The sequence below is a fragment of the Takifugu flavidus genome, chromosome 9 (assembly GCF_003711565.1).
Source record: "Takifugu flavidus isolate HTHZ2018 chromosome 9, ASM371156v2, whole genome shotgun sequence".
NCBI lineage: Eukaryota > Metazoa > Chordata > Actinopteri > Tetraodontiformes > Tetraodontidae > Takifugu > Takifugu flavidus.
The window spans coordinates 6,579,494-6,596,111 of record NC_079528.1 but is presented as its reverse complement, the minus strand read 5'-3'; the positions used below and the strand labels follow the sequence as shown (position 1 = coordinate 6,596,111).

The window sequence follows — 16,618 nt, the reverse complement described above, 5'->3', positions numbered from 1 at the left end:
GGGGGATGGGGGTTGTCTACCCATGGGTGGCGCTTTCTTGTACGGTGATAGTACACCTTCCTGGCTCCATTGGAAGGTTTTGATGCCTGATGTGAAGTGAACTGGATCACATTTGGGGAAAGGAGGAGTCTGATTCTCTTGTGTTACAGCTCTGCCATGAAAGAAATGGAAGCGTGCATGTCGCGTCTCTGTGCGTGCATGTTTCAGCGCAGTGGAAAATGGCTGGTAATAAACACTCCTGGCACACCAGGGCTCCCATACACATTCAACTCAAGGGTTTTTTGGGAGGGATTAGTCACATTTTCATCCCCTTTGTCCACATTCTTGAGTGCTGAATCCACCTGGAAGACTTTGTTCTTTTAATTTTCCATTTTGACACTTGCACAGAGCCTGATTTTGTGCTTTGGGCCACTCACAGACTCTTCAAATAAAATGGTGGTGATACTGAAAACTAGTGTTTTACTTGAAATTCAAACATTTTTGGATTTTACTATGGGAATGAATGGCTAGGAGTGAAAAACTAATTGTTATGACTAAAAATAGAAACGGCAAGAGTATTTTTGGAATTTTGAACAACATGGATGCATTTTATTGGATATATATATATATATATACATATACATTTTTTCTTTTTCGAAAAATAAATGCCACAGGCCAAATTAAAATGCTAATTCTTTTAGCCACTAAGTCACACTTCCAATTAAAAGTTAAAATGATAATGAAGCTTGGGATTCTTGTGTCAATAACTGACCGAAGGGCGTAATGCACATCAGTTAGTTAACACATCGGACCATGCAGGAAAATTTGAGAATAAGGAGGAAACTAAAAAAAAAAAAGCAAGCTCCAAACACACTGTGTATTATGTGGATCCACAATTAAAGATAAAATCTGGTTACAATCAACTAAAGGGAAACTCACCCATACAAATAAATATTTTTATAAATTTATATACTAGTATTTAATTGCAGTACATACTTGTCAAAAATAGAAAATAAATAGCCTATTTCTTACTGGGTAATTTGGCCAATTCTAAGTTTTACTTTTCAAAAATTCATACAAATTTTAAAAATGACATACAAATTAACCATGACTCTATATCTGAAATGCAGGGAAAAGAAAAATTTTAAATCTTTTCATCATATCTGTCATTTATTTTTCCAAACTTTTATAACTGCCAATACATTTAATTGAACACGGAAAAAAAGAACCACCTTAGCTTTAATTCATGTTATTAGCCAATTAAAGTCAAGTGAGGAAAAATTGAACGGGGCTTTATTTTTCAGTTAAAATACAAAAAAGTCGAAGAATAAGAGTGCATTAGAATCGAACTACTTTAGAGGCGAGGAAGTGTGCTTGTTAAACATTCCATCAAGTGTTTTGACGACGTGGCGGGAGGATTATAGTTATCTGTGTCTCATCCTGCAGGTGCAGCGACTGACTGGCCTGAAGCAGTGAGTGACCGAGCTTCAGAGTCGGGGAGGGGAAACAACAAGAATCACAACCGGAGGAGGAACAGCAGGAGGGGGGAGAGGAAAAAAAAGAGTGAAATAATCCAGTGAGAGCGCCTCGAGAGAGTGTCCGAGGTAAAAGGGAGGGAGTTGGATACCCAGCATGCAGGCAGAATGGAACGGGTGAGGGAGCAGCGGCCTTTCTGCTCGCTCTCCAAGAGCCAGAGAGACCGAGAAATATACTGCGAGAGAGACACCGATCAGGAGCGCCGATACACCGGCTCCTCAGCTGACCGAGAGGAGGGAGCCTGCCGCGTCCCCACCCAGAAGTCCTACAGCTCCAGTGAAACCCTCCAGGCCTTTGACCATGACCCCTCACGGATGTTGTTTGGAGGAAGAGTCAAAGAGATGGTCCACAAGGAGAGCGCAGAGTACAGCAGACCAGGTGAGAGAACACGTGACATTTTAGGCTTTGCTCAAGGTCAAAGCGCACGGCGACATCTCCTCGTTAGTTAAGTGGCTGAAAAAATGGGAAGAAAAATAAAAGAAATCAGTATTCTTCTCACATTGATATTGTGCTGATTCCTACTGCAAAAAAGACAAAAATGTATTTAATGCATTAGCTAATTGCCAGTTTACATGAAGTGGGGGGTGTCTCGTATGTACCAACAAAACAGCCAAAACATTAATGGAATCACGGAGGAACTTTCACACAACAATATTAAATATAGCTGTGTTTAATAGTTAATGTGAAGCTTTAGCCAGAGGCCTCGTGCAACCAGGGAATCCAACAACCTTCCAGATAGTCATGACCATGGTGCTGGAGACAGTCCTCCATGTTGAGCTCAAAGTCAGCCTTGGAAATTCATGTCCCGATGCTGCTAAGCACACGTTTAAGGTATAAAAAAAAAAAAAGGAGGGGTTATAGTGCACACGCTGACCGTGAGTCTTTGTGACCTGATATAATGGCCACATCCTGCTGAACTGTATTAAAATAACAAGGTTCCTTAAATAACCCCCTTCTTTAATTGGCTGTTAGGAACTGCTTTGATTCCTGTAATTAAAAAGTTTGAGCAGTTGTTCTGTTTTATGGCGCTCCTTTGCCTCATAAAATTGCAATTAGAAAATCTATCCATTACTCCCTTACTTTTCTTTGGTGCTAATTAGGACCCTTTGTGGAATCAATGGGATTATGATGAAGTTTTTTTTGTTGTTTTAAATGCTGACATTTATTGTCTGTTATGTCGCTGGATTAAATGTCAGGTTTAACATTATACATTAGGTGTGTGTGTGTGTGTGTGTGTTTGTGTGTGTGTGTGTGTGTGTGTGTGAGAGAGAGAGAGACAGAGAGACGAGAGTAAGCTACCCCTCATCGATAATTTCATTTAATAAAGTGTAAATTAAGATCAGTTTTGTTTTTTTCAACTCTAGTATGTTGATATTGTCCTGATCAAGAAGAAAAAAGCCCATTATGGATAAAAGAGATTGCAGCACCATATAAGTCTGAAAAGCATCGAGTGATCGGTGTCCTGCTGAGAAAGAGGCAGTAAACATCACGCGTGGAGATGATTATACAGTGTTAGAAGCTGATACACTCTCAGGGCGATGCATTCGGACCCTTCCTGCTCGTCCCGGAGCTTCCTAACGAGGCTGACATTAGTCGTTTCTGTTTATCCCCGATTCCTGTGTTGTTTTTAAAAGAATGTGTTTAATTCTATGCGGAGATAGTCCGGCTCGATATTTCAGTTCCAGTAAACAGCACAGCCTCCAGTAAATACAAATGAAGAAACAACAAACTTATGATAATGATTTTATTTATTTTTTTATGTATTTATTTTTAAATGAAACAGGCTGTCTGAAATGGATGAATAATAAATGGAGAGTTGTATTTTCTTGGTAAATTATGCATATGCTGGGAGGAAAACAAGACGCTTTGACGTTCCTCCTTTTTTAGGTGTTAAATGTCTAATCAAAGTAGGTCATCAGAGATGCGTCTCCTGCGGAACATAGCTGGTGCTGCGCCGCCATCTGAGACACGGGAGATGCTTATGGGGCATCTCTCTAAGTTGATGAGTGTTAAGTAGCTTGGGAGGATGCTGCTGAGGCTTTAATTTAGCAATTACCCCTCCCCTCCCACAATGCTCTTAGGTTAAGTGTTTTCTTTAAGTAGCCCTGCCCTCGGCCATTAACCCGCACTGTTGCTCGGTTTGTTACCTTTACGACTTATGTCACTCACAGGGCAGACATTTTCCTTGAGGCAGTTTGGGATCTGCGAGCCTTCCGCTCGCAGGGGCTTGGCTCCCTGTCCCGAGACCGGCCTCTCGCACCCCCTCAGCAGCTACTCCCGGGGACCCGTCGCCACAGAGAATCATGAACCTGCATCACCAGAACGTACCATGACGCTATGGGGAACGGGGGCCAAATCTGGGCAGAACTCGTGCCTCTCCAGCCGCTCCAACTCGGCGCTCACGCTAACAGACACCGAAATGGACAATAAGTCGGACAATGAGATGGGTGAGTAAGAGCGCGCTTTTATTTCCTTTCAATCCCAAAAGAGTCGTTTATTTGTTTTGCAGCTCATGCATTCAGTGTGTTACAAAGGGGGGAAGAAATCACCATGTAGAGGAAAAAAGAAAAAAAAATAGGCTTGGAGACGAGGACCTGATTGGTGGAGAAGAAGTGGAGGCCCGATTGGTGGCTTTCCTATCTGGAGAGGCGTATGCAGCTGCCTTTCTTACGGGATCAAAGCGTGGTTCCTCGCCGCACGCGGAAAAGAATCTGGCCTTCCAATTGAGTAGTTTGCAAGTCACCTGGTCTTTCTCTGCAGGAAGCAGAGCGGTTTGATAAAGTTTCCCCATGGGCCGGCGTATAATCAGAGATAGCTTTGTGTGGCTCAGTCTGAGATTTTGCTTGAGAACTCCTGCAGTGGTTGACTGGGCATGCACAATAGCTGATTAAACGGGGCCACTGGTTTGAAGTGCAAATTTGTTCGCGCTGGAAACCTGAGATGGAGTCTCGAGGTTCTTTGTTGCTTCAAATGGAAGCATTGAACAGAAGTTGTAGGTTTTTGTTGATCAATTTACCTCTACAAACTTTATTTAAGAACAAAAAGATCATGTTTCGCCATCACTGCCTTAAAGTCGATTTCAAAATATTCATATTTTAATCATTCAATTTAAAATCTGTTAAAATCAAACATTTCAAATCCAATTTGATTACAGTGGTTTGATGTTAAAATCTCTTTTTGAATAAATATTGCCTCTCTGTTGATACGGCAGATCAGCGGCTGCGCTACTTCAATAGAAGCTGACTATTTAATCAAGTATTTATGGCAAGGCTGAACCAGTGTGAAGAAATACAGAAGTCAAATATATTCTGGGTGCAGGTGTCCATGGAAATGCTGTCTGTCTTTTGCCATTTGGCCTTTTGAATTGTTTCCTATTCATCCCCAACTAATTTCATGGAAAATTTGTAGTATCCATTCATTAGTCTGTATTCGGTCCTGGTTCTGTTGACATTCCAGCTGCTCATTCACTTCAAACTCCATTATTTTATTTCAGTCTCTACTTAAACTAGCCATTATCCCCCGACTGTTGGTGAAACTATCTCTCGAGCGCTGTAGCTTTTATTTCATGTAAAACACTAAAACTTTGTCTCTGATCTTTGGTGCCGTTGACGTTGCTCATCAGTCATCATCTTCATCGTCGAGTGAGCTGTTGCCATCGCAACACGTTCAACTTAAAACTCTAATTACAATTTTTTTTATTTTTTTTAAAAAAAGTGACGATGTCACAATTGGCAGGCAGTTACAATAATTAGACTTGATTGCACTTTCCTGGCAAGAACATTTTAAGAGAAAGAACGGGAAAAAAGTGTTCATATGCTATCAATTTTTATTCTAGAAAACACTGGTTACAGTCTGACATTTGAGACAAGTCATTTTCCTAATGGCAGCATTCATCATGGCCAGCTTGTCTCTAGGGAACGGGAGCCGAGTAACTCTTTTACCTTCTCCCCCCCCTCAAAATACCATCAGAATTCAAAGGATTTGTTCTAGCGCCAGGGTTTTGCTTCGGCCAACCGTATACATTTATGAGTCACTTAAATCTCAGCCTAACCACAGAGGTGCTGGTAAACCTGACCCCGGCGCCTTTACGGTGCGGTTCCAGTCATATTTGTTGTCGTACGTGCCACACACATCGCCGTTCTCCTCCGAGCTGCGAGTGTGTCTGCCCTCCAACAGTTACAGCAACGAGGCACGTTAATAAACCCTTCAGCCTTTGGAAATGCACGATGCTGGTGTCCCAGTTAGAAATTAGAGTTAGGATTGAGCTCTTTGTAGGTGCCAGGAGAGCTGAATCGAGCACTTTATTCAAATATGCCATGGGGTTCAGTGCAAGCACCCCTCTTTTTAGAGCAACATTTCAATTTTTAGCTGGAGTAACACAAAAAAAAGCCACCTTTCCCCATCCATACATCTTTATTTCTTTTTGTCATTTGGAGGTATTGCACTTTTGACTTTCACTCTTTAATGAAGCAGCTAAGAGAAATGACCCATCCAAAGGTTTCCATCAACTGAATATGCATGCAGGGGCTCCGACATGGGGCCGTTCAGCCCCACTTATTCATAAATGAAGTCAATATTTCATTCTAATTTGCTCTGTTCTGCAGAGTGTTTGACACGGGCGAGTACCAAAGCCTCGGCGCACTCACAAAAGCGGGGCATCTGCAAATGTTGACCCCCCACCCTGATCCGACGGGAGCGAGGGCCACCTTTTTAAAGATGAAACCAGATGGGTCGTCTTATCAGTCCGCAGCTTTAGACGATCCACTGAGTGCTGCTGCAGAGATGGAGGGAGAGCAGTTGTCCTCTGAAGTGATGTATTTTAGCACCGGCGGCATTAACCCAACTGCATTTTTCAATTTCTCTGGAAAAGACAGATTCCAGCTGGTAAAAGAACTGTCAGATGGGGTTTGTGCAGTCAATCATTTTTCAGATTACTCGCCAACTGAGGTTGTTTGATGTCCACATTTTTTTTAACATTTTTTTCCCCCTGCCAGTTAATCACAATTAATCCAGACCGATCCCTGATTGTGTTTTAGCGGCACATAAATCAGCCACAACAGACTGTTAATCAGGCAACAATATGTTGTTTTATTCTTTTTAATTGAGAGATGTAGGAATAAGGGCAAGGTATAAAATAAATAAATGAGTTAATGTTTTTTATTGATTTTTACATTAAACAGTCCTCTAATGCAAATGACAGAGACCCTCAAAAAAAGATTTTTTTTTTGTTAATAGAAAGATGGCTGTGGGGTCCTTCAGTTTCTCAATAGATGATGAGATTCTATTTTTACTTCATGAACAGTATGCAACATTGCAATATTCTTCCAGATTTTACTTCTGACCTATATGCTTTGTTTCCATTTCCCCCTCTCGCTCAAGGTTCCGTCATTATGTTTTTGTTACCTCTGCTCCATTCAATACATTTTCAACAGTCCAGTATTGAATAACTTGAGTCGTTAGTGACTTTTCAAGTTGGATCAGACTCTTAAAAGTGCTTTTGGTTCTGAAAATTGGATTTCAGAAAACAGGTAAAAAAAAAAAAAAAAAACCCAGCCAAAAATATAAGTATTAGTTCATTTTTCAAGGCCAAAAATGGGTTTTGAATAGGATACGTGTTGGGTTTTACCTAGAACCCAACAAAATACTGAAAATACACAGACACACACACACACACAGACACACACACACACACACACATGAAAACTGGCAACCCTTTTCTTTTCTCTTTGTTGGAGTGAAACTTGGTATCAAGAATGAAAAAATATTTAAGGTTGCCAAGAGTGGAATGCTCCGAGACCTTAATCACAGATTGAAATACCGAGATGGAATTGGTTTTACATGGTGACCTCGGACTCCAGCTTTACGTTTGTGCTGGAAATTGTAAATTGAAATAGTTATGCAAGTAGCCGCTTTTCAGTCGGAATGTGGGTCACCCGGTGTCCCTGGGTTGTTTTCTATTTTTCCATCTTGTCACAAAATAGCTGCAAATGAAATTTGTGCATTCCATTTACACATCTTGGAACATAGAAAATAGTCAATTTTACTTTCAAGGAACTTTTGATTTTTCTTGCAATATTGTGTGGACTGTGTGACTATTGTGTAACCCTTAAATGAACAATGCAGTTTTGGTCCTAATAAGCAGTCTTGGTCTTATAATTGTTTTTAAAACAAAACCTGAAATCATTATGAAGAAAGAGAACTTTGCATTCTATTGCAGCCTGCTTCATTTCTATAAAATGTCTCTTTTACAGGGAAGAATCAAGTGTTTTAAATATTTAGGTGTTTTTGGGTTTCATTCTGTCGATGCACAGATGTCGTGAGAAAGGAAACAGTCATGGATTTTTAGTTTTTTTTTCCCTGTAATGTTGACTGCAGAGGCTAAAGAATCAATATTACACCCCTCATAAAACATGAATGAATGCTGAAAACAGAAACATAGCATGGCCTAGTTGGGTTGTTCTCCCAAAAGAGTGCGGAAAAAAGCCTGCTTGCGCAACCGAGGTGCCGCAGTAACCCCGTAACTGCTCTCTGTGGCTTCCCAAACCATCGCACGGGGTTTATCGCGTTGGTGGAGGGGCTTCGAGTCCGCTGACCCCTGATTTGGGAGAAAGGGCTTCTCACTGCGACACCTGTCATCCTTTGTTAAAGAAGTGTTACTTGCTCTGGCCTGCACCTTCTGTCCAAAATAATTTTCAAGAAGCTCCCTTTGAAGTTTTCATGGCAGATGAGCTGTGAAAGTGTGTGTGAGTGTGTGTATGCGTGCGAGCGATGTTTTGTTTTTTTTCCACAAATTCTGCCGTCACTGCTCCTTACGAAAGGTTGTGTTGGAAATATAATTTTGTGTTTTGTTCAAGTCAAAAGGCTCCGTCAGTGTTGTCCTCCAGAACGTGGCCCGGCAGATTTATTTTATGAACACAGCCAGCAAAAGGTTAATTAAATCAGCAGAGGAGTCAAAGTGTGCTGTAGCTCAGTGTGCACCAAAGGCTTCTCTGGGTGGGAGTCTGAAAGTGTTGGAGACACCACAACATGCGCCTCTGTGTGCACGTATTCATGTTCCTTCGGTCACAAGCACAAACTAGCGTACACATAGACACACACACACCGGGAGATCCAACTTAGCTTCTCAAGTTCCCTCTAAGATTTAAAAAAAGCAAAGGAAAAATCGTGCAAACTTCTACACGTACGCATGCGGGACGTCACGCTGACGAAGGTGACGCGCCATCTGTCAGGTTCCTGTCTGAGATCATCGCCGCGTATGATGACAGCGGAGCCTGCTTATTGATTGTAACAGGCAGAAATCCACTGCTGCCACTTTCATAATTCAATATGGCGCAAATCAACCAGAAAAAGAATAAATAGCCTCAGAATTTTTCCCCCCTTTGCTTTGGTCGGAGGGGCTGGCCATCTGTGATGTGGGTCTTTGATCAGGACTCTGAATTATGAAAATGCTTCTAACATCTGGAGTTAAGGTGTCTAAACTGCATCCCAGCCGGCTTTGTTTGATTTTTATAATCAGTGTCTTCGCTGTTGTAAAAGTCTTTTTTTTTTTTTATTATTATTTTTTGGTGTTTATTTTGGTACAGCAGGAGAAAAAACCTCGAGGAGCTCTTTGCCCTTTCCCATAAATGTCGGTGACATTTGAACCTTTGGAGAAGCGGGACCGCCGAGTGTTGGAATTTAAAACGAGTCCTTTTGAGGCCGTTTTATTTTGATAATTCGGTGTGTGGACTCTGAGCACATTAACGCAACAGAAGCACATGGTGGAGAACTTTTTTACTCGCACCACAGCTACCTCCTGCAGAGTGGATGATCTCATTAGACATTGGAGTGTCTCGCTGTATAAATTTACATTTTAATAAGGGGTAGCAGATTTTCTTTAAATTACTCTGCTGCTTTAATATTTTAAGGAGTCGTACTAATATCAACTGTCTCACTCATAATTAGAAATCAGTCCTCGCATGGGTTCCTCTTCAGTTTTTATTTTTTTTCTTCGTTTATGAATAATATTGCATTTCCTTTTGGTCTCTTTTTCTTCTGTCCCAGAATTTATCAGGAATGTTTTCCTTTGTCGAAGTGTCTTTTTTGGTTTTTCAGTATTTATAGATTAAAAAAAAGATTTGAAAGAAATTTAAAAATAAAATTTGAGGTGGGGCCTTCAGATATTTTTCTGATCGGTGGCAACAAAAATATTGGAGAATTCTTTTGAGATAAAAGTGAAACCAACAAATCCAAGGAAGTTCAGAAAGTAAGAACGTCAATGCAACAAATCCGACTGACCATTTTGTGTTTTATCTTGTCGTCTAAAGTACATTAGTGTGACGATGTGACCTGTGAACGTGTGTGTGTGTGTGTGTGTGTGTGTGTGTGGGCACGTGCTAAAAATGTGGTCTGTAAAGGTATAAAAATAACACACTATATAACTTTACACCATTATCAGGTGTAAATAACTGTCACCGAGGTGTTTACTGGCTATTGGGTCTCTCCAGGATCTGATTGGTCAGAACATCAGTAGGAATTGGTCACGTGACTGAGGGAAGAGAAGCAAGAGGAGTGAGGATGGTTTTTCGTCCGTTAGAGCGCCGCATTATTAACTCCAAGGTGGAGACAGTAGTTGCTTATCTGTGACTTTACATGTGAGAAGGTAAAGACGGTTGTTATGGGTGTTCCATCTGCAACCTTATAAACATGATGGATTTATTTATTTTTTGTCTCTGCAGACAAAAAAATCCAAAACACAGTTAATAAACTTGTTAACTTTTCTCAGGAGACTTTCCACTCACTTGTGGTTCAGTTTTATGAATAATTAAAAGAAAATCAGTATATCTGCTTCAGGCTCTGCAGAGTTGTGACTGCGCTGTCAAACTCTGCCTGACGTTTCTGTCACCTCATCATTGAGCGTCAGCAGCCCCCGTAGCAGCTCCGCGTCGCATCGCTAAGGATCGGTGACAACGCTGCCTTGGCCCGCACTTGACTCTGTCTAATCACTTGCTGATGCAGGACAGCAGGACATTATTATTAATAATAGGAATTGTTCTGCAGTTGTCAATTACGAGGGCCACTATTTACCGTCCTCGGGAGAAAATGGCTTACTTCATTTCATCACACGGCGTAATTGAGTGATTGTATTACCATGCTAGGCGGAAATAGTCAGGAAACCATTTTGTACTCTATGAATATCAATGGAAGAAATGCAGATTAGCATGTTGGTCCAATTGTGCGCTCCATAATTACATGTATGGCTTGAGTTACCTCGGTGACCATCATTATGAATATTTTTTTAAGTGGCATAGAGAAAAGGGGATAATCGAGAAACTATAGCTTAATGTGAAATTAACAGTCATTGTAACTTAAAATGATTGAGATTTGGAAAGCAGTGGCTTTTTTTTTTTTTTTTTTTTTTTGACGAAGGCTCGAATAGAGTTTCCGTGTTTTGCTCTACCGGCGTGATCCCAAGGCTCGCACCAAGCCATCAGTTTGTTTGGATTCATGTCTCTTTCCTTTTGTGACATCCTCTCTCTCCCCTATCATGGGGGAACGGCAATATTTTTTATTTCTGTTGTGACCTTTCGGCTCCTCTGTACTTGATAGTAGTAATCAAAGTCGGGGCGATCCCTCGACTGCGGCCTCATTTGAATTTTGTGGGGGGAAAAAAAGTCTTTTTTTACCTTGATGTTCCTTTCGGTCGTCCCTTGTTGTTTTTTTACATTAAAATAATCCTTTGTCCATCCAGGCGTGTCCTTGAACATCACACGGAGCAATGATTTAAGAGTTAAGATGCCGCTAAGCCGTAAAATGATGCAATAATTGAGGTCCTTTCACAGTTATTAAATGCAGCCGGATTCAGAAACGAGCTCCAGTGTCTGTCTTCATCGTAAATCCAAACCAGCATCCGCCTCAGCTCGAGCCTTTAAACAGTCCGAGTGTTTCAGATTTTTTTTTAAAAGAACCTAAACACCCCCCCGGAATTTGTCAGACTTCTGTCTTTTATAGCACGCACAATTAAAATCACATTTTAACGTTCGTTTGCGAAATGTGTCGAAGGCTTTCAAACACAGAAATAAATGTTTAATTGAGACTGTGACTTCAGAGGAGATTTCATTGGGTTTTCATCATGCGAACATTTCGACAATGGCGCTAATCAAAGGGTTTCCATCTCGATTAACTTTGATTGGATCAAATGGTATCTTATTTTTACCTGAATTAAGAAGGTAAACATGGTTGCCGTTGGCAACTCAAATGCTGGCGCCTCCAGAATGGTCTCATCTGTGCTCGAAGGAGCTTTGAATATAGAATATTGCACCCATAATTCACAGTGAAGATATGGGGACAGCCCTTTGTGCTGTGTGGCCAGTTGAGGCCAGTTTCAGTGAAGGCAAAGCATAAATATAAAGCTTTAATTATTATTTATATATATATATATAATAACTATAGTTACTAAAACACAACAGGTGTTGCATGGAAAAATAATATCCATGTGCCAATGTGTACCTGTAATAGATTTGAAAACAATGTCATTAATTAGCTTTTTCATTATCTACGTTATTAGTTTGTATTCAAAGATGTACTTTTATCTAGGTTGTCAGGCTGTCGGGTTGACACTTTCAAGCAGTTGTGACAAGGGCAAAGAGGCGGGGGTCACTTAAGCCCCGTAGGGTGGCTTCACACTCGCACATGGCTGTCTCGACACGTCATCCCTGTCTCTGTCACTCTCCTGTTAAGGGCAGGGAGCTTTGAGAGCCTAAAATAATCTCAGCCATTGATATTTGCATAATCTTGGCATTTCTCGTTGCAGAACAAGAAACAGCTCATCTTATTGGCTGTTTTGGTGCTGGGATTTCAAATCTAACGTCGTACGAGTTTCTAGGCTTAAAAGAATCTAGCGTGCCCTCAGCTGGACATTTTTCCTAGTTATTTTAGCCGTCCAGAGGAGAAAAACGTTCTCCGTTAAAGGACACATTTATGGGTGCATAGAAGGATTTCAAGGACTGATTGGGAGGACGGTGACAGCGCAAGGGAATTTACACACACATTGTGACACCTACACACACTTTCTTTCCTTAAGGGAGAAAGGTCAGTGTCTAGAGGAAGAAATGGTGAGCCATTGTTATGATTGATCACTCGACAAGGTCCAGGGAGGACGCTGTGTCACTTTCATCGTCATACTCATTATACCACAGAAGAAGACTCCCCCCTCCCGCGCTCACATGTCTTCTCAAACGGCAGTCACGTAACGGAGCCATCTTCTCGGAGAGAGGTGGTGATGAGATGTGCATGTCGAGGCGTAAAACCAAGAGGAATATGCTAAACACACACACACACTTCTCCCAGGTGCTAGACTATATATAGCTATATATGGTAGCGAAGAAAATGCATGAAAGTAAAAAATAAAAGCTTTTCGTGTGAGAGGTGAAGCTGGTTTTTTGCTGGAATATCACCAACGATCAAAAATTGGTGTTGGCTCAACCAGAATACGTCTTAAATAAATAAATAAAGGAAATAATGATGCCAAAGGCAGCTTGAAAGTGGTTTGGAGGGATATTTTGGTCCTGATTAAAAATGAATGGTATCAGAATACATAAAGCTCTCTGGCCGGGTGCCCGGAGCAAAGCATCCTGAAACTGCGGTCACTTCAGAGGCAGCAGAGAGGCATTAGGTATCGGCTACGAGCAAATTCTCAAGTAACAGACTGTTCTCGGTTCAATTCATCTAATCACCAATGCAAACCTAAGCACTTTGCAGCTATAGATTTGAGGCCAACGATTGATATTGTATACCATGTAAACTGATTCATGCTCAAACAAAGGAAACATATTCTCTTGTAAAAGGTTCGTTTCTTCATATCCTGCCTTGACCTATCCCGAGTCAGGCCTTTCATCTCGGTTGAACACGACCCAACACCAACAAACAGAACATGAAACAGAATCCTTAATTTAGTTGACAAAATCTTATTTTCCCCTCAGATGCACTTCTCAATTCCCGGCTTCGGAATAGCCGCGATTGTGGCTTGCCTAATAGCATTACTGATGAATCTGTGTAGAGCTTACACTCTATTCTTGCTTTACATTAGCCCCCTGTGATTTAAGAATAGATGATTGAATTAGCGCTGAAACTGCAGCCCCAACGTAATGTAAATATTTTAAAGTAGAATAAAACTCAATTCACAAATCCTATTATGTACCTCATTTCCATCAAGGTTGCTCCTTAAGATATTGGAGTACGGAGAGTCGCCGTCTGTGGGTTTCCTTCTCAGCGGAACAAAAGTGCATCTCGGCACATACGGTGTGAAGAAAACGAGCAGGCCGACGCTGTTTGTCTGGCTTTAATATTTATGTTGTGTGAGGAATTATATAGTTAAATCTCTGAATCTAGACACTCCCTATTTTGGAATATCATGGATGTGTGCTATTGATCCTGCCTTAAGGCTTCCATGAGAGGTAAGGGCTGTTTCTGCCAAGAGTAGAGGTCATTCAGATAAATTGGCCAGGTTGGCTTTTAGCAGCTCCAGGGTCAAAGCCCATTCATCTTATTAGGCCGGCGTATCCTTTTAGAGGCCTCAGCAGTAGGATTAGACAATAGAGCAGCACCGGGGCATTAGATGATAGACCATTTGGCAAATAGGTTAGAGCAGTTTTCGTGTATTGCTTTTTTTCCCCCTACATTACCTTATCAAGCTGTTTGCATGACAGCCTGGAAGGTTGGAAGGTTTGGAGGAAGCGCCACGCTGAAGAAGAGAACGCTCCGGGAGCAGCAGTTACAAATCGAACACGACAAAACAACTTTGTTTACAAAACTTGATCTCTATTCTCACCCAAGGCAAGCTGTCACGAGCTATTGTAAGGTTTTATTTTTTTAACTTGCAGAGCTTGTGGATTAAAGATGCTTGGAAGCAATAATTATGCAAATATCCACCTCAGCTCCTCTATTAGTAATAGTAATAATATTGTGTTTAGAGTATTATATTACAGGATATATGGAAACTGAAGTCTCAAACAAATGTTGCTGAAGGCAGGAGTCCAGTATTTCATCATTTGTAGAAGTTGGATCTCACATCTGGAACCAGCAGTTGTTCAAACACAGAGTAAATCAGCAGTGGCCTGAGAGCGCCAGTTGGTGCTAATCAAGTCCAGTCTGAAGGTGAGTGCAGAAACAAAAGAAATCAATGGCGGAAGACAGGAAATATAGGTTATTTCTTCACTTTTACGTGTTCTTGCTTCATTTAAAATGGAGCGGAGGCTGTGATTTATGGCACCACAACAGCAATCGTCAAAATAGACCCACTGACACGACACTGACTGGTAATAATGGCTGCAACAGCCTTAACTTCAAGTCTCCAGTCCTTCAAATGTTAGAGCGGTGCAGCCTTTAAGTGTTTTTCTGGGGTGCTCAATTCATTGTTGAAGGAACCCAAACACGGTGTCAAGATGACACACACTGTTCTCCACTAATTGGATGTCCACCCTCCCCGCTCGCTGCGTCTCACTGTTGTGGAGAGGAAGATGTGTTGGCGCTCATTTAAAGCTCGGCTGCTCACCGCTTCTACCCAAAACAATGACTTTTTTTGCCGTTTTCAGCCCAACGGTTTTGTTGGGAAAAGCCTTCTTTGTAAAGATGCATCAACAAACTGTGTAAATGCTGACCGCCGTCTAAGGCCAGCTTTGTAAAACAATATATATATTATTTCATTCCTCCCTTCCTATCACAGCTATCTTTTTGGCGCGCAGGAGATTGCGAGCATCCAATCGGAGCTCACCGTGTCAGGAATCCATTACAGACCTCCAAATGCTCCGAATCTTCTGTTGTCTTCTGACATGTGCTCTTTATTCCAGTAGTAGGCTTTGTGTTAACCTCTTTCTTTTTAGGCTGCTTTTTCTCGAGCCATCTCTTTGAACCCCATCGATGACGCGCCGCGCAGACAGGCAGGCTTCGACGAGACTTCCATTGGAGTTTTCTCTTAAAAGACGCATGAGGCTGACATTTGGGACTTCATTAAAATAGTTTGAGAAAGAGATTTTTCTTCCACCCTCTGCTGCATGACACGATGTATTTACCATGGGGGGGGGGGGGGGGGGGGGGGGGACGGCGTAGCGCTCACAAATAATCCGCTGCCACAGTCCACCTCACACAGAAGCCATTTTGCATCTTAGATAAAGTGGTGAGCGCATGAGTGATGAGCTCGCCTGAATCCTATTAAATCATCTTGTCACTGGGTCTGGGTTCAACATTACCTAAGAAAATATTCTCTGTCAAATCATGTCATCTGATTAGACGGTAGGAATATTCGTTCATTTAATAGATATCCGTCTATTCTGGATCATTATTCAGTGTTCACCTGATGATAAATGACTGATTGTAGATGTAATTACTTCCTGTTTGTATCTAAACATAGGAAGCTCAACTGGCTCTACCTGTCAGTGAGATCAGTTGTGCTGTTATGAGAACTGCAGGCAACCCTCTGATCTGATGTCAGTGATGTATGATAAAGAAAGGGTAAACACTATTAATAATAATGAATAGGCAAGGCTTTGAACCCTCCCTGGTCCCAGGAGTAAAGGGGAACCATTTCAACACTGATCGGGTTTCGAAACAACACTCCATTATTTATCTTTTGCAGCGCAGAGACTCCACAATTATTCCATTTTTTCCACTGTCACCTGTAGATAGTCGAGAAATTTCCTGCCCCGTCTTGTTTGTGGAGCGGTCGATGTGTAACATGGCCTCCCCTTTTTTTGGGAGATTTTGGGGCGATATGTATTTACTTCACACTTATTCAGCTAAAAGGCTTTGAAAGCCTGGTTTTAACATGACAAGAGGAACTTGGCTCCTTCTCCAAATCCTGATGTGTGCATTGTTACCCCGTCTTTATCGCCTCCGAGGTCACCGAAAGCCGAATAAACGTACAACCCAGAAAATGGAGCATTATGATAATTCACCCTTCTTTGATAGTCAAGTAGAACTACTTTTCACTCTATTGTACATGATTAGAATTTACGCACTAGATGGGGGTGGGCCCTATCCTCTCCATCAGGCCGTAGATGGATGTTGGTGTTACAGGCACCAGTTGCTGGCGGACGACTAAATGAAAATGTCTGGTTAACAGGAAAGC

At 41.5% G+C, this 16,618-nt stretch overlaps 1 protein-coding gene across 8 annotated transcripts in view; it reads left to right on the top strand.

The window, feature by feature from the left end:
- Positions 1 to 16,618, top strand: part of si:dkey-237h12.3 (teneurin-3) — a 121,311-nt gene that overhangs the window by 10,695 nt on the left and 93,998 nt on the right. For all 8 annotated transcript variants that reach the window (XM_057042807.1, XM_057042813.1, XM_057042812.1 and 5 more), the window contains exons 2-3: positions 1,426 to 1,893; positions 3,687 to 3,962. In XM_057042807.1, the coding sequence (XP_056898787.1) occupies positions 1,623 to 1,893; positions 3,687 to 3,962 (547 nt within the window). In that variant the 5' untranslated portion in view covers positions 1,426 to 1,622. The remainder of the gene's footprint in view (positions 1 to 1,425; positions 1,894 to 3,686; positions 3,963 to 16,618) is intronic.